We start from the raw sequence: 24,778 nt of genomic DNA, 5'->3' as shown, positions 1-24,778 counted from the left end.
GGTACAGGCTGATTTTACAAAGTTTATTTATTCATTTTCATTCATCTCTTTTCTTATCTGCTCATTTACTCAGATTATTTTATAATGATATTTTGGCAAAAATTAATCATCTTTAAGGGAAATATTTTGAGTTTCATCAGACACATACGCAGCTGAGCTTTGTGTCCACACACTGAGTGCCCTGGGGCCAAACAAAACACGGTAATAGTGACCTTGCTGAGATATGACGTCACATTGGGAGAAAGGTTCCCTTTGTATTGACTCTAAGTGTCCAGTTCATGAGTCCTAAGCCTTGAGCTAGGAAATGCCCTTTTCTGCCCTGGGAAGCAGGTTCCTAGATTGTGTGTTTCTCTGTCTCCTGGTCTAGCCTGGGCACAGACAGGGCACCCCCTCATGAACTTGTTACATCCGGGCTGTGACTTTCAGCACCAGGTGGTCCTTTGCTCTGACTTCAATTTCTGTGTCCTTCTCTCCTAAACCCCATGGATGCTGAGTGACTCAGACTCCAGTCATGTGCTTGTGCCAAAAGGAAACCAGCATGAGAGGAGGTGAGCAGAATATGAAACCAAACCATGTACTCAGGACAGTCAGTGAGACTTACTGGCAGCTCCTTTGCTCACATATTGTAAGGAAGTTGAAGATCATGACAATGTTACAGCAACAGGGGTCTTTGTAAGTGTGGAGCTCTGTGTACTAAGATACAGTTTTCGAGCTTTTTTTTTTGAGACAGAGTCTTGCTCTGTTGCCCAGGCTGGAGTGCAGTGGTGCAATCTTGGCTTGCTGCAACCTCGTCTCCTGGGTTCATGTGATTCTCTTGCCTCAGCCTCCTGAGTAGCTGGGATTACAGGTGTGCACCACCATGCTGGGCTAATTTATTATTATTATTATTATTATTATTATTATTTTGTATTTTTAGTAGAGACGGGGTTTCACCATGTTTGTTAGACTGGTCTTGAACTCCTGATCTCATGATCCGCACAGCTCAGCCTCCCAATGTGTTGAGATTACAGGCATGAGTCACCGTGCCCGGCCTTTTGTTTGTTTTTTTTTTTTTATAATTGTTACTGAATTAGTGGTGAGAATCCTGACCAAGGGAATATTCCCTATGAAATATGACACTTCAAATAAAATGAGAGCACTTTTTCTTATCAGGATAAGAAACAAGATAAGCCTGCCTCCTCTCTCCTCTCCCCACGTACCTCACACATCAAGACACGCTTGTGCCCACAGATCATGGGCAGTGCTGGGCAGCCACCTTCGTCCACACAGTGAGGGCAGTCAGAAGCGTGAGGTGGTTCTGCCTGCTGGGGTCTCACCCCAGGCACAGAAAACAACAGCCCTGGGAGGAGCTGAGGCTGCTCAGTTCGGCTTGTCAGGAGTCCCATCGGTCAGTGAATTGACAAGAAACAGAACAAAACGACTCCTCCAAAGTTGATGAGCCTGCCCCTGGGATTTGGAAACTTGGTAACAGAGAAAACCAATATAGCCAAAGATTGTAAACAGGATTAAGGTCAGCTAAGCAAATTAGAATAGGATACTTGAAGGAGTATTTGGGACACAGGAGTCAAAAGCACCAGGAAGACATGAGGAGTGTCCGTAAGTGTCTAAATTAGAGAAATATTTAGGTAACTAACACCAGTGTATGAATGAGGAATTATATCATCACAGGGATAAAATTTACATTGAATTACAAACTGCTTACAAAAAGGCTAAGAAAAGCTTGCAAGGTTGTGTCAATTCAGACAAAGGCATTCTTCCCATCCAAACTGTTCACTGGTGCATTTATTGTGAATTTGACCATCTAGGGAAGAGGTGTGGCCTCTCCTGACAAGAAGGCTCTGGGGCCCAGGGAGGGAGAGTGACATCTCAGAATGACTCCCTTGACAGTCCTGTTCCCCTTTCATCAATGCACAGACCCAGAAGATCCCTCAGTCCTGCAGCACCTGCCATGAGCATCGGCCTCCTGTGCTGTGCGGCCTTTTCTCTCCTGTGGGCAGGTGGGTCCTAGGCAGGGCCCCTGTCTGGAATTCAAGGCCCAGTGCCTTCCCTTTGGGGCTGCAGCATCAGCTTTGTCCTTCTCTGCAGGTCCAGTGAATGCTGGTGTCACTCAGACCCCAAAATTCCAAGTCCTGAAGACAGGACAGAGCATGACACTGCAGTGTGCCCAGGATATGAACCATAACTCCATGTACTGGTATCGACAAGACCCAGGCATGGGGCTGAGGCTGATTCATTACTCAGCTACTGAGGATACCACTGACCCAGGAGAAGTCCCCGATGGCTACAGTGTCTCCAGATTAAACAAAACGGATTTCCTGCTCAAGCTGGAGTCGGCTGCTCCCTCCCAGACATCTGTGTACTTCTGTGCCAGCAGTGAAGCCACAGTGCTGCACGGCCATCTCCTCTCTGTACATAAAGGCAGGGAGGCTCTGCCCTCCTCTCTCACCCCAAACTCAGTGATGCCCTGAGCACAGTTCTCTGCACCAGGGACCTTGAAACTCCATCATCATGGGTCTGAGGCCCCCAGAATGAAACAGGATTTGTATTTCAGATCCATCTAGACTCTCGTCTCACCCTGGGGACCGTGTTGCTTCCTCTCTCTAGGGTTTCCCCCAGCCTACACTCTCATGTTAATGAATGACAGGCTGATTGAGTGACGAGCAGGTGGATGAACCAATAACAGGAACACTCCAGGTCCGCTGTACCCTGGCAGAGATCTAGAGTTAACTGTGCCTGAGATGCTCTGCTATGAGCTTATCAAAGGGCACTTGCTTGTTGAACAAGCCTTGGACCATTCATTGTGTAAGCCAGTTTGTCAGTTCGTCTAGGAATTTCCAATTTAAAATATCACATGCTCTTCAAATTCAATGAGGGTAAAGTCTACATTATATAAGTCTAATAGCTAAGGTTTTTTTTTAAGTTTTGGGTTAAGAACCAAAAAGGAAAGAAGAGGGAATATCTTTAGACTTAGTATTTTTTTATTGAAAATGTATTTATATAATTTTTTCTTGGAAGAACAGGTAGGGGAAGTCATGACTACACGGCCTTATAAGTGCTAATTTATGGAGACGGTATCATGAAAAATAACAAATGTAAGAACTGTGTTCTGGAGGGAACACTGTGGCTGTCCTGAGAGTACGTTCTGACCCCAGGAACCAAAGCCAGAAGAGTATTTGGCAACTCAGAGTGCAGCAGACAATTCTTGGCCCCCTGCATTTGGGATGAGACTGGAGACAGCTGGAAAAGCTATGGACTGGACGTTCTGCACTCTCAATGCAGGCCTCTCTGAAATCCCACAGATTAATGTCAGGTAAATATACTCCCACTATTAAGACAAAACCAGAACCAATGAAGAAAAATGAGTAGAAACAATACGCAGTTGAAATGTATGAACACAAGGAATTTTGCCATTAAAAGTTATAAAAGTTAAAGAGCCATATTTAAAGGAATACAGGAGCAAATTGATATGTGAACAAGAAAAAGGAGACTGTCACAAATCATCAAGGAAACGTTAAAAATAATCAAAGAGAATACAGTAATGATTAAGATTATCATTGAAAACAAAGTGGAAATGAAGAAAAGATGACATGCTTCAAAAGAGATTGTTACTGAGGTCAAAGACAGATCTGAAGAAGTTACCTAGAATGCAGCACAGAAAATTAAATAGGAAACAAGAAAAGGTAAGGGATAAGGAATAAAAATCTTGTGGGTTCTAGTATATTAGGATATATATAATATTTTGTTGGAACTTCCCATTTTTCTTACACATCATTGAAGTGTCACAAAGAGAAAGTGGAGAGAATGATAGGTGATAATTATGAGACATTAACTGAGAATTTTCAAGATGTGTTTCAGGACCTAAATCCTCTGTTTCAACAAGTTAAATGAATATGTAGTAGATGAATACATATGTGTTTTTTTTTTTTTTTTTTTTTTTTTTTTTTTTTTTTTTTTTTCTTGGAAAGCGGAGTCTAGCTCTGTGGCCCAGGCTGGAGTGCGTGGCGGATCTCAGCTCACTGCAAGCTCCCGCCTCCCGGGTCTTAGCCATTCTCCTGCCTCAGCCTCTGGAGTAGCTGGGACTACAGGCCCCACCACCTCGCCCGGCTAGTTTTTTGTATTTTTTTAGTAGAGACGGGGTTTCACCGTGTTAGCCAGGATGGTCTCGATCTCCCGACCTCGTGATCCGCCCGTCTCGGCCTCCCAAAGTGCTGGGATTACAGGCTTGAGCCACTGCGCCCAGCCAGATGAATACATATGTTATAGTGAAATTGTGGAACACAAATGACAAAGAGAAGATTTTAAAAGTAGCCCAAAAGATAGCTATCTCCCAGACTGAAAGGCACAGTGAAAGTCAAGAAAGGAGATTAAAAATAAGTATCAAGTCAGAATTATAATTCTCGTTCATTAAATACTGAGATTGAGGTAAATATATTTATAGGTAGAGAAAGAAAAAACACTGTGAGTTTGTCACCAAGGTATCCTTTCTGAATTATAGTTAACAAAGATGGGAGGTAGTCCCAGAAGAGAGGGATGAGGTGCCTCTCATGAGGGAACCCATGTGATGGGACAGTCCCGTTGGGCACGTGTGACTGGGGGAATGGAGGAGGCTGGCGCATGAATGGGGATGGTACAGGGGACCCTGACTTGCAGGAAAGACAATGAGCTCACCGTTTGGTGCCTTGTGTTGGTGGAGCTGTTGACACATCCTAGAGAACATGCCCAGCAGACAGAGGAGCGGCTGTGGGATGAGGAGGTGAACTCAGAGATACAGTGTGAGGCCTCCGGGTCCAGACAGCATGGGATCCCAAAGCGATGATACATGCATTGATGTTGTTAAAAAGGAATTTTTTTTTTTTTTTTTTTTTTTTTGAGACGGAGTGTCGCTCTGTCGCTGAGGCTGGAGTGCAGTGGCACAATGTCAGCTCACTGCAAGCTCCGCCTCCCAGGTTCCAGCCGTTCTCCTGCCTCAGCCTCCCCAGTAGCTGAGACTAGAGGCGCCCGCCACAACGCCCGGCTAATTTTTTTGTATTTTTAGAAGAGACGGGGTTTCACCATGTTAGCTAGGATGGTCTCCATCTCCTGATCTCATGATCCGCCCGTCTCGGCCTCCCAAAGTGTTGGGCTTAAAGGCGTGAGCCACCGCACCCGGCCTAGAAAGGAATTTATAGGCTGGGCGTGGTGGCTCACACCTGTAATCCCAGTACTTTGGGAGACCAAGGTGGGTGGATCACTTGAGGTCAGGAGTTTGAGAACAGCCTGGGCAATATGGTGAAACCCCGTCTCTACTAAAAATACAAAAATTAGCCTGGTATGGTGGTGCGAGTCTGTAATACCAGCTACTCAGGAGGCTGAAGCAGGAGAATCACTTGAACCCAGGAGGCAGAATTTGCAGTTAGCGGAGATCACACTACTGCACTCCATTCTGGGCAACAGAGCAAGGCTCTGTCTCAAAAAACAAACAAGCAAAAAGCAAGGAACTCACAAATATTTAAAGAAGTCATTTAAGTGTGTTCTAATGTAAATCCTTTGTTCCTGTCATTGCGTGGATTGAGAGAGGAAGTGATGTCACGGTGGGTACTTCCGTGTAAGGACAGGAATGTCCCTCTTTCTCTGCTCCTGCTTATGGTGACTCTGATCTTGCAAAGCTCCCACCCTGCCCTGACTCTGCCATGGGCACCAGGCTCCTCTGCTGGGCAGCCTGTGTCTCCTGGGGGCAGGTGATTCCTCAGACGCCAAGCAGTCTCATTGTGTGTGTGTGTGTGTGTGTGCGCGCGTGCGTGTGTGTGTATGTGTGAGATGGGCGAGAGAGAGATGACTATAGTTGTTTTTCTTATTCAGTTCCCAATTTCTGTCTCCACAGATCACACAGGTGCTGGAGTCTCCCAGTCCCTGAGACACAAGGTAGCAAAGAAGAGAAAGGATGTAGCTCTCAGATATGATCCAATTTCAGGTCATAATGTCCTTTATTGATAACGACAGAGCCTGGGGCAGGGCCTGGAGTTTCCAATTTACTTCCAAGACAAGGATGCAGCAGACAAACTGGGGCTTCCCCGTGATTGGTTCTCTGCAGAGAGGCCTGAGGGATCTGTCTGCATTCTGAAGATCAAGCGCACACAGCAGGGGGACTCGGCCATGTATCTCTGTACCAGCAGCTCAGCCATAGCGTGGCAGAGTCACTTCCTTCTTGCTCACAAACCTCATCCTTCTCTCTCCTTGCAGCTCCTGCAAACCCTTAACAGAGGCTTTGCTCCTCTGTTTGCTCCTCCTTCTCCAGGAGAAAGAAATAGATTTGTACCTCAGCTGTCCACAGATTCACCCCTGAGACACAGTAACTGTAAATGTGGGTGGTGGAAGCAATCGTGGCCCACCAGGTTCCAGGAGTCCTCAGAGCCAACTCACTGCTCTAAGGCAAGTACTGGGTGTCTTAGCCTCGGCCTTCAGGGCTGGGACACGCAGTTTTCTTCGGGGCTGGGAGGTTGCTGCCCACATACGGAAGCTTCGGGCATGGGCGGGGAACAGGCCTCTTCCCTTGCATGTGTTGGGGAATCTGGCATCTGCAAGGTCTGATGCTTCATCCACAAGCACATTCATTCTTTCTTCTGAAGCCTCTTCTATCCCTGTCACATTGGAAGTTTTCTGCATACAGGGGCACACCATTCTTCATGTTTGACTTGAACATCTTTGTGGCTTTTGTGACAATTACTTGATGAATACAGCCATGATAACAACAAGACTTCGTTTCTTCTGCCTAGTGTAAGCAATGCGTGTTCTTTATTTTGTTTTCCATTACCACTGCTCCTGTCCTGGGAGACTGAAGCTGCGTGCACTACTGCTCCAGTGTCAGCTTGGCTCCCTAGGAAATGGCGTTTCTAGAACCTGAATGCTGACAGATAAGAGTTGTATATATGTATACCATGCAACCTGCCATTTAAAAATGTATGTCCATAGTGCAATGACTAAATCTAGCTAATTAACATATGCAGTACCTCAATCTTTATCCTTTCCAGTGGTGAGAATACTTGAAATGTACTCTGTTAGCATTTTCCCAGAATACAATCCACTGCTACTAACTCTAGTCATTTGTTGTATAATAGATCTTTGTAATATCTTCGTCTTATCTGAGTGAAATTTTGTATCTGTTGACCAACATCTTCCCAACAGTCTATCTCTACTCCAGCCTTTGCTAACTACTGCTCTAGTCTTTGGATTTGAAGTAATTTCCCTGAGGTCTTTAACTCAAGACGATGGGGGAATTTTCTCTATAATGATGCTTATACTACTTTTGTTTTGTTTGTTATTTTACATCTTGCAATATAGGGTTTGCTGCAAATATAAATAATTATATTGCAATAAAAATCCTTCGCCTGTCTTTGGGTGAAGCTACAGTTCATATATTCGAAATTTCAAGCTATGACCAAAGCTGACATGATTATGTATCATGGATTTCTGGGAGTCCTCAGAGACAGCCCTGTACACCAAGGCTAAGATAGAATATTCCAGACCCAGCCAGGACATGGTCCTGCATAGCTCCTTGGAAAATTATAGTTCCCCAAATTCACTTATCGGATATTTTGGTGCCGCAGACACCAAATTTCTTTCTCTTGCAAATGATGGTTCTTGGCAGGGATTGTTCTGAACCCATTATAATTTTGCCATCATCAAATCACACCTTCTGTGGAAGCCCTGGGCACAGATGGAAATTCCCTGACCTTATTATGCTATTTCAAAGACTTCCTAAGACCTTGTATCCATCTTTTCCCACCTTCATCTCCATGACCCGTGAGACCCACGCTCCCAATAGTGGACCAGCTCTGATTCTTACGCTTGAACAGAACTCAGACCACAGCTGTAAACACTGTTGCTGAAAGAAGATGTAAAAAAGGCAGGCAGGGTTTCCCACCTACACTGAGGGTGAACATACAAGGGCAGAAAGGGAATATTTTATTAATAACCAAAAAAAAAAAAAAAGAAATAAAGGCCCTGCTCTAACGGAATGTGAACTGTAGCTTCACCCACAGAGAGGTGGAAGATTTTGTTACAATATACTTATTTATATTCATAACAAATAATATATGTGAAAAATAAAGAAAACTAAAAGTAACATAAGCATTCTTACAAAGAAAATATTCCCATCTTCTTGAGTTAAAGACCTCAGGGAAATTAAGCCTGATCAAAAGACTAGAGCAGTAATTACCAGAGGCTGGGGTGGAGATGGGGTGCTGGGGAGATGTTGGTCAAAGGATACAAAATTTCACTCAGATAGGAGGAAGAAGTTTAAAAGATCTTTTACACAACAAAGTGACTGGAGTTAGTAACAGTGGACTACATTCTGGGAAAATGCTAACAGAGTTGAATTTTTGAGTCAAACAAAAGCAGAATATCCATAAAATTGTTTTGAATCAAAGTCTAGAAGCTTTCAAACCAGCTGTGTTCTGTGATCTCAGCAGCTTCAGAGGACTTGGCAATCCTTTCTCTGCACAAACACCCCTTTGTCCGCTCTAAGAACTAGGGACACACGCTCTTATGCTATCATGAAAACAACAGGCTGTGCTATAGTTGCTGGTAACTCGTTTTAAGGGTGTTGAGTGTGAAGCATTGAACAAGATTGAAAGCTATGCTCCTGAGTCTGGGAATGTGCTGCAGCCAGTTAGCACGATTCGGAAGAACCAAAGAGGCAAACCCTTCCCAAATCCTCATTCAATGAAGCCATGTTGACAGCTTGAAATCCGCCATGGTGGGTGTGTTGATACCATAGAAACTGGCAAATGCTACTAGGCATGGCTCCACCCTCACAGACATCCAATTTACCAGGACATCACTGGAATGTTTTCTGATACAATGATGTTCCTATTAGGGCATGTCTTAAGGGGCCAAAAAGGCTCAGAATCCACCTTCCCTCTGTTTCTGCTCCTAGAAGCCATAGTCTAAGGGAATCTCAAGTGATCCTATTTCTATCCAATCTCCAAATTCCCTTGCTCTGTGGGTCTGTGTCTCCTATGAGCATGCCAGTCTGAAACAAGACAACTATTTGGAATGTAGCTAAAGGAAACAGTGAACCAGTCCATTATTTTCAAATTATCCTTCCTTGCATGAAATATACAGATGCTGCAATCACTGGGAACAGAGATGGGGCAAGCAGAAGCTCTAGGCTGTGAGTCATTTTAAACTATAGTGCACCACTGTTCCTCTGTGGCACTGACAGACCCTGCAGCACGGACTAATTTACATAGGAAACTAAGCAGCCCCTGACCAGTCAGGTATGACCTTAGATTCATTTTGGGATGAGAGGTCAGAAGGATCATACTCACCTTAAATATTATCCTCTCCAAGCTACAATACTCCCACCGCCCATCTTAGTCCCAGGATGTCATCCAGAGCTCCAGAGAATCCCTTCTCTTGGGGCAGAATCACCGAGGTTGTTCCCTCCAGATTTCCACAGTCTCCAGCAGGTATGGGGCACAGGTAATGTAATATCATGTATAAGTAATGTAAGCATTCTTATAAAGAAAATACCCCCGTCTTCTTGAGTTAAAGACCTCAGGGAAATTAAGCCACATCAAAAGACGAGCAGTAATTACCAGAAGCTGGTTCTTTCTCTCAGGTAGAGAGAGGCATGATGTCAAATGATATTTGCATAAAAGGGATTAAAATTCTGAGGCTCCTCTCAAATATTTGACATAATTTTCTTTGTTTATTGTTTCATTCTACAATCTCACAATTTAGGAGAGCAATTCTTTTGTGGTTGCATTGTTTACAGCATTTGGGAAGGTTTTTGTGGTTAAATTAATTTAAACAATCATTTTAATTGTGCATTTATTCACGGATAGAACAGTGAAAGCAGTCATTTACACATCCTATGATGAAGGTGTTGTTTAGGGTTCAGATCCACACCTAACTTTCAATCCAGTTGGAATGAAAAGATGCAGAGTTAGGTGGCACATGCTGTGAGAGAGGCTCATGCCAATCACTGTGGAATTAGGAGGGAGGGAGGGATGACGTCTACTTTAGACCATGCTCCACAAAGAAGGAGTGAGTTTGTCCATGGGAAACTGCAGAGGAGTAAATACCAGCAGCTTCTAACTCGGGTGGAGTGAGAGCTGTAGGAGCAAATCCTTGGAACAGAAAATGGTGCATTTGAGCTCTCACAGAGGACAGTGGAAAGAAAAGTCAAATAAGCCCCAGTCCCCTGGCAGGTTCTGCTTGCTAATGATACTATTTTGCACCAGTGTGTCCTTATCTCACATCACTCTTCTACCTCTTCCAGAATAATCCCTTCCCTCTCCACTGCTCAGATCAGCAAATGTGCATTGTAGAAGTTACTCATTTCACGTAGCAGGCCTTTTGCTGGTCTTAATTATATCCATCCTTACTTTCCACGTGAGATACTGTTTATTGCCTTGCAAATGATCCTACTGTTTATATTCCAGTTTTCACTTGTTAATACATATTTGACCCCTTCTTGAAGGTCAAGATGACCTTGGAGATAATAAAGCTATCTCATTATCTGGTCAGTCTTTTACTAATCTTTATTTCTGTGGTAACATTGATTGTCATTTTGGGGGACATGTTTGTTTATCTTGAATTTCATTGAGTTTCCTTAAAACATCTATTTTGAATTCTTTGTCTAAAAGGTTGCATATCTCTGTCTGTCTAGGGTTGGTCTCTGTTTTATTTATTTATTTATTTATTTTGAGAAATTACCAACTTCACCGGCCACTGTACACTACCGGGGTAGAGGAAACTTTTTGTGGTTTCATAGCTTGGGCCTTCTTTATTCAGAGCAGGGAATTTCATTTTGGGGTCAAGACTGTTGAAAATGGCATAGTGAAGAAGGTAAAGTCACCGGGGTTTGCTTTATATACTTGAGGAAGCAGGAACTGAGATTTGGGAAAGGTCAAAAAGAAAAGAGAACCTGATCAAAGATGGCTGAAAATAGAAACAGAGCAGAAAGCGATGAAAAGTGGTGTTCTGTGCATCATGAACACTCTTCTCCCCACTCCAAAAGTTTTCAACACCTAGAAAGTATGAAGAAAGGACTGATAGCAACTGGAATCACGTTGCAGCCAGTTCCAGTTGGGAAAAACACCAAACAGCCTCTTGTCGGGTGTAAGAACCCCGAAGTTGGTCCTGATGTCTTCCTTCTGGACTTGTGGCCCTAATCTTAACGCCTCAGGGAAGTCAGGCACTTTCCAAAATACAGAGAAGGTCAAATTGCCTTTGGTTTTGAAGGAGAAAATGCTCTGAGTTTCTCCCCAAGATAAACTCTGCTCTCCTAGGAATGCTTTCTCACACTTGTCATCCACATCTGGTTGCCCTCTGTGATCGAACGGTTTTTGAAGATATTGGAAAACTGCAGCCTTTAACATCCTCTGCATTGGCACTCACTGTTTCCATGGCCCAGAAGGAACTTCATTTTCCCACGACAGGGCCAGACGCTGCCCATCTGTCAAGGACGGGCTCCCACCTGTCTTGCTCTTCACTTCTCTCCCTGGCATTCTCTGGCACTCTATGATATCACTCTCTTTGTTTTCATAGGCCAAACCAAGAATAAAATGGAAACTGCCTGATGTTTATAAAATGAATAAATTGAAGTTCACTTATATAGACCTGTGGAATATTATGAATTACTATCTTCTCTTTACAAGAGACTTCTCCTATATGAAATAGACTGGAGAGTCTTCAGGAATAGGCTCAGTTTTCTCCACAAATTCTGCAATATTCTAAGTAATTCTGTCTTCACAGTCATAATTGATGACTTGTTCTCTAAAGTACCCAAACTGTGTTTAAAGCCAGAATTTGTAAATGTTCTTCTGGGAAAAAAGAAAATCATTATGTTTTAGTAACATTTATTCAGTCTCACGAGCTTGCTGAGAAATATTTCTCATCATACCCACACTTTCCATGACCACATCTTCGAGATTCGGTGAGACTGGGAACATCAACAATGGTCCTTCTCAGAAACCAACCTAAAGCACCGAGAGGAAAAGTAGCTGTGCCGGTAATTGAACTTCAGCAGACTTGTCCATTAAAATGTATTGTGTGTGCGTGCTTGTGAGCTTGTGACTGTGAGTATGTTTGCTTTCTTTTCTTTTTTGGAAATGGAGACTTGCTCAGTTGCCAGGCTGGAGTGCAGTGGCAATGTTGGTTCACTTCAACCTCCACCTCCCAGGTTCAAGCGATCCCAGGTTCAAGCGATTCACCTGCCTCAGCCTCCTGAGTAGCTGGGACTACAGGCGTGCGCCACCACACCCAGCTAATTCTTGTATTTTTAGTACAGATGTGGTTTCACCATGTTGGCCAGGATGGTCTCGATCTCTTGACCTCGTGATCCACCCACTTCGGCCTCCCAAAGTGCTGAGATTACAGCCATGAGCCACCGCGCCGAGTCGCGAGTGTGTTTTCTTGTGGAGATGCAAATAGTTTCTGTGGGCGGCATTTACTAAGCATCACTGGGTCACTGGTAGAGTTCATAGGCACTTTCCTAACCCCAGGGAGTGATAGGAAATGTCACAGCCAACTGAATCTGGCTAAGTCATAGCTGACAGGGTTGTTTATTTTAAAATTTTACAAATTCAGAAATAAATTTGTAAAATCGAGAAATCCTCTCTTATAAAACACATGATGTAAAATTTAGTGATATTAATTTAAATACAAAATATGAAAAGATTGGGTCTGATTGAGCAAAAGGATCCGGGAACAGTGCAGTGTTTCTGGGCTAGGTGGGCTTGACATCCTCACACTGTTTAATTAAGGGTCTGTTTAATTCTGGCTGCTCTCTAAGTGCGACAATTATTTATTTTGCAATCAAAAGATTGGTTCCTGTGTCCCTTTGGCCCGGGGTGAATTTGAAGATCAACCCTAAATTGGCCTTTTGGGGAAAGCATAGAGGGTGTGAGGATGGGGGTTGCAGGGGTGAGAATGGGGCATCTTTGTTCCCGATTTGGACAACCTTGAGCTCATCAGGTCAGGTGTGAATCCATGAGACTGTGGAACATTGGCCGCTTGGAGGCGCTGTGGCTCCACAATGCTGCAGGGAACCCTGGAGAAGGTTGGGAGGGTGACCCAGGAGAGCGGGGCTGAAGGGTATGCTTGGCTGCCTGCTGGCTTCAGGGGAGTGGTTTGATTCAGAGTGGATCTTGAGTTAAACACAAACTCCCCACTGCCAGGGAAGAGTAGAGGTGCCTGAGGCCTCAGTTTGCACCAAAGAGTACAGTGTCTCTGTGTCTGCATGGGCAGTGGAGGGTGAAGGAGCTCGGGCCACAAGGGCTGGGCATCAGTGCCACGGCAGGGACAGGCAGGCAGAGGAAAGTAAGGTGTGAGGTGGGCATGTGGGGCCTGTTCTCCACCCACCAAATCTTTAGTTTCGGGGCTGTGCAGGACAGAGGCACGGGGCAGCTGAGCCTGGGGCCTGCCACAGGGTGCAGGGGGCAGCGGTGGCCTGCAGGGAGAGTAACTGGGAAAGGCCAGTTACCGTAAGAAGCTCCAGAATCATTACTGCCCCCACTCAGGAAGTGACCGTGAGGCACATGCTGCCAGCCAGAAGGGTTAGGCCCTGGAGAGCTGACAGGCCTTTCCCAGGCACTCTCTGCTGCGTCTACATGTGATCTGCTTTAATAGTCACATAAATCGCGCAGGATAAGTATTATTTTACCTGTTTATGTATCTGAGGGAAATCAGCTGTCCTGGGTCTCATATTTAATAACTGGCTGAAGGCTGGGTGCAGTGGCTCAGCCCTGTGACCCTAGGATTTTGGGAGGCCAACCTCAGGAGTTCGAAACCAGCCTGGGCAGCATAGTGAAACCCTGTCTCTACTAACAATATAAAAACTCGGCCAGGTGTGGTGGTGCATGACTGTAATTCCACCTACTTGGGAGGCTGAGACAGGGGAATTGCTTGAACCTAGGAGGCAGATGTTGCGGTGAGCCAAGATCGTGCCATTGCACTCCAGCCTGGGCAACAAAGTGAGACTCTGTGTCAAAATAAAATAAAATAAAAACTGGCTTAAGTCTATCTCTCCAACACCTCTGCACAACCCCTTCCTTGTAGCTCTGTCCTTTCACCTGCTTGCCCCTTTCCAGGTCCCCATTAGCAGGTTGTGAAGGTCATGCCTCATACATAATCAGTAGAATCTCTTCCCTGGGAAGTCCAAGGAACACTTGACTTCCAGGCCGAGCATATCCATTCATCCTTCACTGAGACCAAAAAAAAAGTGTTATTTTCTGGCCAGGCGTGGTGCCTCATACCTGTAATCCCAGCACTTTGGGAAGCTGAGCAGGTGGATCCCTTGAGCCCAGGAGTTCGAGACCAGCCTGGTCAACATGGAGAAACCATGTATGTACTAGAAATAAAATAAATTAGCCAGGCATGGTGGTGGGCACCTGCAATCCCAGCTACTCAGGAGGCTGAAGAATGGGAATTATTTGAACTCAGGAGGTGGAGGTTGCAGTGAACTGAGATTGTGCCACTGCACTCCAGCCTGGACAGCAGAGCTAGACTCCACACACACACTTAGAAAAAAAGAAAAAGAAAAAAAAAGGGGGTAGTAATTTTCTGAACTGTAGACTTCCTGTAACCGATGCAACATATCTTGAGAAGAAGGAACACTGAACATAAGTGTTCTCTAGGCCAGAAAGGTGGTGGATACTCCTCAAAGCCTCTGGCCCGTCAGTCCTCCCTTTCTTCTCAGCTTCTCAGCCATCAAAATGAAATTGGCAAATGACTTTAAGGGAAAAAAGTAGGATTTTTGTTGTCTTTTAGATTTATCCATTTTCTATGAGATCCAAATCTCTTAAGCTCTTACTGCCTCAGTAGCTCCAAGTGCCTTCAAACATTTCTGTTTTATATTTTGTTAAGCTTTTCTAGTTGTTTCTGGTGGGAATGTTGGTCTGCAACAATCCAGTCTATTAACTCTGAAAGTCTGTTTTTCTATTTATTAAAGATGAAGTGCAATTGAGTTTGTAGGTTTGTATGTTTGTATTATGGTGGAAGCTTCCTGAAGAGAGTGAGGAATGAAGCGCTTCTAGTCTCCCCTCACGTGTCTCTAATAAGACCTCTACCGCCCTGCCCTGCTGCCGTTGGTCCACCATGGGACTGAGCCTTGACATGTTTGACACTTTGACCACAAGGCGGAGCTGTGACTCTGCTGAGATTCAGAGAACTTGGAGGAAGGGGAGACAATTCTCTGGATGGCAGAGGGTTAAGAGAAAGATTGGGTTTATTTACAACAAGAGAAAATGTGGTCTGCAGAGAATGCTAGTCAAGGCTCTAAGTGTGAGGGTTAAATACAGACTATTCATTTTGCCTTGATGTGCAGGCGCTTTTGTCCTAGGGAAGAGCCTGGACTGTCAGACTTGCACTCGAGCCCGCATGGGATCAGAAAGGACGAGGCATGAGCTGGGGAGACTGGGAGCCCACAGGCAGGCACAGATGGAGGACTCCTTCCCAAGAGGAATAAGAGAGGCTCTGGGCATTGGGCCTCTTCCAAAAAATCCTTTAAAGCAGCAAAAAATCCTTTAAAGGGCGTGAAAAGCAGGAGCCATGCTAGAGGAGAGCCTGGGAATGGGGAAATGATTACAGGCTGTGACCTCACTGGCGCAGCCCCTCTCAGCGGCAGTGGAAAGCATAGCCTAGACTTCTCACCACTGCACACCAGAATCCTGCCCCAGGCCTTGCCTGGTCTGCCTGACTCTGCCATGGGCTGCAGGCTCCTCTGCTGTGTGGCCCTCTGCCTCCTCCAAGCAGGTGAGTCCTGGGCCCAGGTGACATCATCCTGTTGGAGTCCCTAAACCTTTTCACCATGACAACAGCAGCCTACCTCCTGGGATTTGCCTGAATTCTGCTTCTTTCCTTTACAGGTTCCTTGGACACAGCTGTTTCCCAGACTCCAAAATATCTGGTCACGCAGACAGGAAAAAACGAGTCCCTTAAATGTGAACAAAATCTGGGCCATAATGCTATGTATTGGTATAAGCAGGACTCTAAGAAATTGCTGAAGATAATGTTTATCTACAATAATAAGGAGCCCATTTTAAATGAAACAGTTCCAAATCGCTTCTCACCTAAGTCTCCAGACAAAGCTCATTTAAATCTTCACATCAAGTCCGTGGAGCTTGGTGACTCTGCTGTATATTTCTGTGCCAGCAGCCAAGACACAGCCCTGCAGAGTCACCACATCCCTGTGCACAAACCTCCCGGATCAGCTAGGAAGCTGTGGGCCAGTGTGTGCACCTGCACCTAAGGCTCCAGTCTCCACTCCCTGACGGCCTCTGATGGAGTCTCAGTCTGTAGCACAGCCGGTTAGTGCACCTGATGTGGCAATTCTCCATTTGATGTACACAAAACTCTCTGAATTCTGTTTATCAGCTAAAGCAGGAGTTCACAACAAAGTCAGCAAAGTATCAGGGCTCAGCTAACAAAACAGGAGCCTGTCCCATGCACTGAAGATCTTAACTGATGGGAGAAGCCATTTCTTATCTTTGTTGGCTGCACATATGGGTACATATTTTAGCTAACGTTATGATTACAAACGCAGTGTTGGTAAAAATGGTTGATGAGCATAAGCATAAAGGAAGGGGAAGGAAAGCATTTCTAAGATCAAGAGACAATTTGGATTATCAGTGAGTACTTTATTTAACAGAGAAATATTTGGAGAGGCATGAAATTCCATGGCAATAGGTAAACTGGAAAGCGTTGAGGAGAAGCCAGTGGAGGCAGCCTTGTGCATTGTAGGCTCCTTCTTTTCAAGAAGGGTGACCAGCAAGCGTCGCTCCCAATTCTGATGAAGGTCATCTTGAACTCTCCTCAAGAGCAGGCAATAGTCAGATGACTGAGGATATTGGGAGACCTGAAAGGACTTTGGACACAAATCCCTAGGTAGTGGTGAGCCACTGGTCCTACTCCAAGTGAAACAACATGATGAAACTGATATTTTGGTACAGGAACACTGAAAGTAGTATGTATCAGAAAGGAGATAGATTTTGGGGTGGTCTGAAGGATTAGGAGACTTCTAAATATCCTCCATGAAAGAAAGGGTTTATGTAAAGCATTGTGGACGATATACACTTGAGGCTCTGGGTTATGTTATCTCTTGGAAAGAGTGTTGGGTTTTATTCTGGGAGGGTTAAATGTAGGACTTGCTAGGGTCTATTTCAACTTCGCCCTCCCTCTTAGGGAGCCCCAGCACGTGGTCATCATTGCTAGCGCATGGCCTTCCCAGGGTCTTATTGGGAATCACAGTGTATTCACCACATCACTCCACTGTAACTGGGTGAATGCCCTGGCTCTTCTGAAATCTCTGCCCTTGTCTTCAGCCTTCCAGAACTTGTTCTCTGCTCAGCCTTCGGGTCTGCCACCCTCTGCATACACAATTTCGGATCTGGCTCAGGAGAAAAAAGTGGGGGGCAGGTTTCTTACATATGATTTTTGGGTTCCTTTTTAGTACACTGTGTCCTAAATCCCAACTGTCTTGGAGTCACTTGTGTCCTAGCTTCAATCACATATAGTACTGCTATTTGGTATAGACATGTTTACTTGACTTTATTTCACATTTACCATTCCACTCTTCGCTCTTCCTTCTCACAACTCTGACTGGCCTGAGGTCATTCGCCTCTTCAGATCCATCCCGAATTCAGATGACTTAAACTCACCTATCACCCACCCTGTGCTTTGAGAAAGGTTTATGTTAGCTACTGACCTCAGAGCAGTCAAGCCTTTCATTGTCATTGTTATTCAAGGTAGGTTGAATTCCATTAAAAAAAAAAATCCTTGAAATTTGGTTCACTTATTAAGAGCCACACAATGCAATCAAACTTTTTTTAATTCAATTTTTTTTCTTTCTTGGTGGAAGGGCCAAGAATTGTTTCCTTGCTGAAGCAGACTCCTATCATAATAACTTTAATAGTAACAACATTAGCCTTTAAATCAGGTTGATGTTAGGTTCTCATCTAAGAATGAAATAAATCCAACCATAGCAGGTCGAAGGTCTCTCATATGTGGAACCTGTTCAGGAGGAGACGATTCAACCACTTTTCTTAAATTCTGATGTACGTGCCTTTACATTCTTTGCTTTAAGGGCCACATAAAAATAATCCAAAACAATTTACACATGAGAATATTAGCAATCTAATACTTTCCTCCTGGCCCAGCACATCTCCAAGTTTAAAAATCTCTAAATTATCAACCCATAGTTTCATCACGGTAATGCCTTTCTACCCCCAACATAGATTTTTATGATTTATAACTACAACCTTAATCCTACAATCAAATTGTCATTACAAAATAGTAACAAATATGTACTAAAACAGTAGATGGTTCAAATCACTTAGGGATTACGAAACATTTCATTTTTGTGTTTATTTGTACTTATCTTTTGTGTTTATTTATTATATCAGCTTCAAGCTGATTCCCCTTTCCCGTGCACCCCACACCTTGCATTGTTCCTTTTCAGCATCCTGTGTATGTTAGCCCTAAGCCCAGCCAAGCCCCATGCCCTCCACTTCAGGGACAGAGGGTGGCTCATCCCTGTCGTGTCCCTCACCTCCCTCCCCACTGCCTGGTTGCTGGTTGGCATCACAGTCATATCCTTGAATGATGGGCGCTGGTCCACACTGCATCCATGGTCATGCAGTCATCCTCCCTCCACAGAACCGGGCAAAAAGGGCTCTACCGTGGTGCTTAGACATTGAGGGAAGGGATGTTTTGAATGGCGCTGTCTTGTGTGATCCCGCAGGGGAGAAGGAGATTCCTTGAATGGGAGTGGTCTGTCCTTGAGAGGAATCCTGAAAGACAGGGGGACAGAGATAGAGGGAGGATCCACATAATGAGGAAGCAGCTGAGAGCAAAGGAGCCCCTGCCAGAGGAATATCCTTGGGGAATAAAAAGCTGGCTCTGCCCTTTCTGCCCAGCCCATTCATCCCAGCCCAGACAATTCAAATCTACCTTCTATCAGGACCCAGAAAGGATGTAAAACCTCCAGGAATAAATATCCCCTGGGTCTGGGGAAACTGTCAAGAGCAGTGACATCACAGGAAAAACCACCAACCAGAGCCAAGGAGACCAGAGCCCAGCCCCTTGCCCAGAGGACCCCAGTCGGAGGCCTTATCTCAGACCCGAGGCTAGCATGGGCTGCAGGCTGCTCTGCTGTGCGGTTCTCTGTCTCCTTGGAGCAGGTGAGTTGGCTTCAAATCAGCTGTCCTCGATCTCCAGGCTTTTTCCTTGTGGCTGCAGCAACAACCCGCCTCCTGGGCTCTGCCTGAATTTTGTCCCATTCCCCCCCACAGTCCCCATGGACACTGGAGTTACCCAGACACCAAGACACCTGGTCATGGGAATGACAAATAAGAAGTCTTTGAAATGTGAACAACATCTGGGGCACAATGCTATGTACTGGTACAAGCAGAAAGCTAAGAAGCCACCGGAGCTCATGTTTATCTACAACTTTAAAGAACCGGCTGAAAACAACAGTGTGCCCAGTCGCTTCGTACCTGAATGCCCAGACAGCTCTCTCTTCTACCTTCACCTACGCGCCCTGCAGCCAGAAGACTCGGCCCTGTATCTCTGTGCCAGCAGCCAAGACACAGCCTTGCAGAGTCATCGCTTTCCTGTGCAGAAACCTTCGGGGCCTGCCAGGAAGCTGTGGGGGCCACGGAGGGCTCGGGTGAGCATTTACTGCAAGAGCCCCGACAGAAGCTTCAGAACATCACAGCACCTGCTACTTCATCCATGCGGCAACTTTACATCCCGTACTCATATTTAGAGTGTGGGTTTTCTTTAGCGTGTGACTCTGCCCTGTCAACTGATTTGAAAACGATAAACACATTCAGATCTAGTCTTTTTAAAATCCCTTTTTAAATTGTAAAATAAAGCAAGCTATAAGGGGATTGTTTAGTTTAAGATTTTATAAGACCCTCTAAACAACCACCTGTGTCACCGCAGTCATACCCTGCAATGGGCCACACAGTGTCCTGTGAGGAGCCAAGCTCTTCTGACACTTTATGTCTGGTGGTCTCCAAGCCTCTCTTTCTCAGGAACTAAGGGGTCCCTTCTGTCATAAGTTGCTGACACCCAAGGTCAAGCAACACTGGGTTTGGGGGAATCATAGAGGTAACTTCCAGGCAAGGGTCCCAGGGCAGGAGGCAGCTGGAGAGCACAGTAGATAACCCAGGTTTTGGGGAATGGATTTGAGAAATATGTCAAACCAGTTCTGTTATTCTATCTTCCATCTTGTCTATTCTCTAATTTTCTTATGTAAACTCAAATTTACAGCATAAATTCCAGCCCTGATCAAAGCTCCATATCCGCACAGACACCTTCTCTGAATCCTGCAGGAAGCAAACTTGCCTCTGTCCACTCCCATCCATTCAGATCCCGTGGACCATGGTCTGGAAGCTTCCTCACTCGTGTACTCTCCTTCTCTTGACCTGAAGCGTCCTTGGTTTAAGATCACGACTCCTCACTGGATTTCCTCTCCACACTGACACTGGAAGCGATGTTTTCTCCTTCTGGTCTCTTTATTCCCAGCATGTTAAATCATCAGGCTCAGAGTTCAGTGTCTCTGGATTGTAGCTTTACATTGGCCTTTAGGGAGGAGAGTGGGTCCTGGCCGTTCTCTTTGTGTCTTAGCTTGCCTAGGTCTCCTGAATTCTGTGTTTCTTGGGGGCTCCTCAACTGCACTATTTCACACAGGGTCTGCAGGACTGCACCACAAGGAAACACAGAGGTCAAGCCTGGGGGCATCCATGCACTCCCAGGATACACAGAGGCCGAGCCTGGGGGAATCCGTGCACCCCCAGAGAACACAGAGGCCGAGCCTGGAGACATCCATGTCCAGTGTGCCACTAAGGCTCCCACTCCTCCAGTGCAGCATCCTGAGTCTGTGGCTGCAGCCGACACTGTGACCTCACAAGATCTCCCCATTTGCACGGCTAATGACCAGAGCTTCAGCTGGGAGTGGCCTCAGCCCTGCCCAATTCTGCCATGAAGAGACAGCACGCTTCTGTGTAGGGTGATCTTTGGTCTCTTTGGAGCACGTGAGTCCTGAGAGTGCTTGGGAAATTCTTATCCTGTTTACCTAAGGCCAGTTCCAAAGTTAAGTTTCATTCCATTTCAGGCTCCTGTTTACGCCACAGGATACATGGAACCTGGAGTCAGCTAAATCCCTAGCCACTATGTCACAGATGAGACAGAGCGTGGCTTGGAGGACCCACTTTCTGATTCATAGATGGCTCCTTCTCACTCTATCCTCACATGGTGGGAGGGCCAGCTAGTGCTCTGGTGTCTCTTTGTAAGGGCACTAACCCCTTAGGCCTTCATGACCTCATTCCCTCTTAAAGGCTTTACCTCCTAATCTCATCACATCAAGGCTTAGAATTTCAACATATGAATTTCAAGGGACACAAGCACTCAGATGATAGAAATTATCTTTCTTTTGGTGTTCTTGGTGTCCCGATGGTATCAGTTACTCTAATATGATTTCTAAAATGTAAGTGTAAATAAGATTGTCTCCATGCAAGGAGGGAGTCAGACAAGGTAGGATTTAAACCATTTCCACCATCCTGTTTTCTCATTGCAGTCCTGGGCTCACCACTCATATTCTTTATACTCCTGTGTGAAATAGCTTCAGTCTTCCCAAAAGATTATCATCGTTATTCATTAGTTTCTGATATTGATGTTTCTTTCTTGTCTCATCGGGTTCATCTGGAGAAGGAGCCAGGAGACGATGCTAGTTTGCAACTTTAGGAGAAGTCAGATCCATGCTCTCATCTTTCAGTCATTTTTATACTATTATCTTGGCCTGCTCTTATGTGAAATATAATAGTTGTTTATCATGGGATATGAGGCATCTCTGAAGTAATCTATATATTCTGTTTTGTTTCTTTTTCTAGGTAAGGATTGGCCAGCAATCTGGCAATTTTATCTAATTGAACTCAAACATTTCTAGGTATTCATTTTACAGTAGAATAATACACTGTTCCTTAATGTGACTGGCAGGGTGCGTGGGGACCTGCAGAGACGATGACATCACAGCAGTCACATCACAGGCTGACATCCGATCAGAGATACAATGCCCAAAACCAGCACCCCTGGCAGGGTGACTCCTGCCCAGCTCTGTCCCACCCGGTCATGGGCTCCAGGTGCCTCTGATGGGAAGGCCTTTGTCTCCTGGGACCCGGTGAGTCCTTGGCACATGTGGGATGTCTCTGAAGCACCCCTCATCCAAGGCACCCTCAGGCTCCCTCTGGTGTTCTTGCCCCAGCCTCTGTCCCCTTCCCTCACAGGCCCAGTGGATTCTGCTGTGCAGAACAGAGAGCAGTGGACCTCAGGAGGCCTGCAAGGGGAGGACATAGGAGAGTGACATCATAGGATGCCCCTTCCACCAGGAAAAGCAAGGCTGAGAACTCAGCTCTTCCCCAGGAGGACCAAACCCTGAGCACAGACACAGTGCTGTCTGCCCCTTTGTGCCATGGGCTCCAAACTGCTCTGCTGGGCACTGCTTTGTCTCCTGGGAGCAGGTGAGTCCCTGCAGACAGGACAGCACCCCATTCTGAGCCTGCCCCACCCCTGTGTCTTCCACTTTACCTTGGGGAGGTGCCACCACACTGTCTCCCGTGCTCATCCTCCATCTGCTTTTCCCACAGGCCCAGTAGAGGCTGGAGTCACCCAAACTCCAAGATCTCTGATCAAAACAAGAGGACAGCAAGTGACACTGAGCTGCTCCCCTGTCTCTGGGCATAACAGCGTGTCCTGGTACCAACAAGCTCCAGGTCAGGGCCTCCAGTAATTGTTAAAATATCATAATGGGTTACAGAGAGTAAAAGGAAACTTCTCTGATCGTTTCTCAGGGCACCAGTTCCCTGACTATCACTCTGAGCTGAACATGATCACCTTGGAGCTGGCAGACTTGGCCCTGTATCTCTGTCCCAGAAGTTTGGGACAGCCCTGCAGAGCCAACCGCATCCTGTGCACAAACCTGCCTGCCCCAGTGTGGAGCAACCTCAGCCCTGATATATGTGAGAACTTGGGGACTGCAGGGAGAAAGAAAAAATAATTTCATGATGCTGGATCCAGCAACCTCGGGCTTTTCTGCCATTCGGGGCTGAAGGAAATAAGGCCAGGCAGCTCTGCTCAGAAGATGCTGCTGCTCCAGTAGGTTCACTGCAGAATCACCTTCTCTGCTTGATACTGTAAGCTACAGGGGTAGAGGACATGTTCATCATGTAACAGCTGGCGCTCTCTTCTTAAGGTCAGGGAATTTCATTCTGGAGTCAAGATTGTTGATAGTAGCATAGTGTTGAAGGTAAAATCACAGGGGTTTGCTTTGTATAATTTAGGGTGAAGAAATTGAGATTTGGGAAAAGTGGAGGAGACAGAATATGATTAAAGATTTTTGAAAATAGAGATAAGGCAGAAGGTGATAAGAAGTGGTGTTCTGTGCACCATGAGCTCTCTTCTCACCCTTCCCCAAATTTTCAATATCTAGAAAACATAAAGGAAGGACTTACAGCAATTGGCATCACTGGTGGCCGGTCCCAGTTGGGGATATCACCAAAGAGCCGCTTGCCTGGCGTGAGAGTCCTGGAGTTGGTTCTGATGCCTTCCCTATGGTCTTCTGGCCTGAATCTGAACTCTTCAGGACACACTCAAGTACTTTCCAAAGCACAGATGAGGTCATTTTACCCCTGATGGTAAACAGGTAAAGGCTCCAGTTTTCCTCAAATAAATTCTACTTCCCTGGGATGCCTTTCTAATGCTCATCACCTAGATCCAATTACCTTCTGTGACCAAACAGCTCTTTCAACATTTCCTAAAACTCAGCAGCCTTTATATGCTCTGCGTTTGTCCTCACTATTTCCATGGCCCGGACGAACCTTTGTTCTCCTAAGACATAACCAGGTACTGATCATCTGTGAAGGACAGGCTCACACCTGCCTCCCCCTTCATGTCCTACTGTGACATTCCCTGGGACTGTACTGTATCACTCTCTTTCCTTTATTTTCATGGGAAAAGCCAAGTATATAATTGATCTTATTTGAGGTTTGTAAAGTGAGTAAGTTAATCCTACTTATACTGAGTCCTGGAGTATGATTAATCACTGTCTTCCCTTCACAAAGGATTCTTCTTACCTGAAGTATCATGGAGAGTGATTATGAATAGCCTCAGGATTTCATGCAACCTCTGCAATATTCTGAGCAATTGTGTCGTTCTAGTTTGGATTGATGAGCAGTGCTGTGAAGTACCGTAACTGTGTCTAACGCTGCAATTTGCAAATGTTCTTTTGGAGCAAAGAAAATCACGTTATAGTAATATTTATCCAGTCTCATGATCCTGCAAAAAATATTCCTTGTCATAACCACATTTCCTCAACCACATCTTTAGAGATTTGATGAGGCTGTAACATCATCAAAGATGCTCTTCAGAAATCAGCCTAAAACACCGAAAGGAAAGTCAGCTGAGCTCAGTCAGGGAATGTCATCATCTTTGGCAAGTAAAAGATATTGTATGTGGCTGGGCTCGGTGGCTCACACCTGTAATCCCAGCACTTTGGGAGGCTGAGGCGGGTGGATCATGAGGTCAGGAGTTCAAGACAAGTCTGGCCAACATAGTGAAACCCTGTCTCTACTAAAAATACAAACAATTAGCTGGTGTGGTGATGCGTGCCTGTAATCCCAGCTATTTGGGAGGCTGAGGCAGGAGAATCTCATGAACCCGGGAGGCAGAGGTTGCCGTGAGCCGAGATCTCGCCATTGCACTCCAGCCTGGGCGACAGCGTGAGACTCCATCT

The 24,778-nt window shown here is 45.5% G+C and overlaps 1 long non-coding RNA gene and 4 gene segments (V, D, J or C); 4 read left to right on the top strand and 1 right to left on the bottom strand.

Moving 5' to 3' along the window:
* Window positions 1-28: 28 nt before the first annotated feature.
* On the top strand, window positions 29-2,478 carry LOC110742720. The segment is given in 3 exon segments: window positions 29-548; window positions 1,915-1,997; window positions 2,086-2,478. Coding segments are annotated over 3 exon segments (528 nt in total).
* Window positions 2,479-5,398: 2,920 nt separating this feature from the next.
* On the top strand, window positions 5,399-7,952 carry LOC108585190. The segment is given in 2 exon segments: window positions 5,399-6,156; window positions 6,818-7,952. Coding segments are annotated over 2 exon segments (432 nt in total).
* A 7,270-nt stretch (window positions 7,953-15,222) lies between these two features.
* Window positions 15,223-16,382, top strand: LOC110742722. The segment is given in 2 exon segments: window positions 15,223-15,741; window positions 15,855-16,382. Coding segments are annotated over 2 exon segments (558 nt in total).
* Window positions 16,383-16,625: 243 nt separating this feature from the next.
* Window positions 16,626-19,591, bottom strand: LOC103883300. Its single transcript, XR_645504.4, has 3 exons — window positions 19,482-19,591; window positions 18,536-18,776; window positions 16,626-17,374 (listed from the first exon to the last, which is right to left on the bottom strand). It is a non-coding gene; the product is annotated as an uncharacterized LOC103883300 (long non-coding RNA).
* LOC101011164 lies at window positions 18,995-22,760 on the top strand. The segment is given in 4 exon segments: window positions 18,995-19,166; window positions 19,278-19,654; window positions 21,988-22,508; window positions 22,635-22,760. Coding segments are annotated over 3 exon segments (579 nt in total).
* Window positions 22,761-24,778: the final 2,018 nt, after the last annotated feature.

The sequence above is a fragment of the Papio anubis genome, chromosome 4 (genome assembly GCF_008728515.1).
Source record: "Papio anubis isolate 15944 chromosome 4, Panubis1.0, whole genome shotgun sequence".
NCBI lineage: Eukaryota > Metazoa > Chordata > Mammalia > Primates > Cercopithecidae > Papio > Papio anubis.
This window is presented reverse-complemented; position numbering and strand designations above follow the sequence as displayed.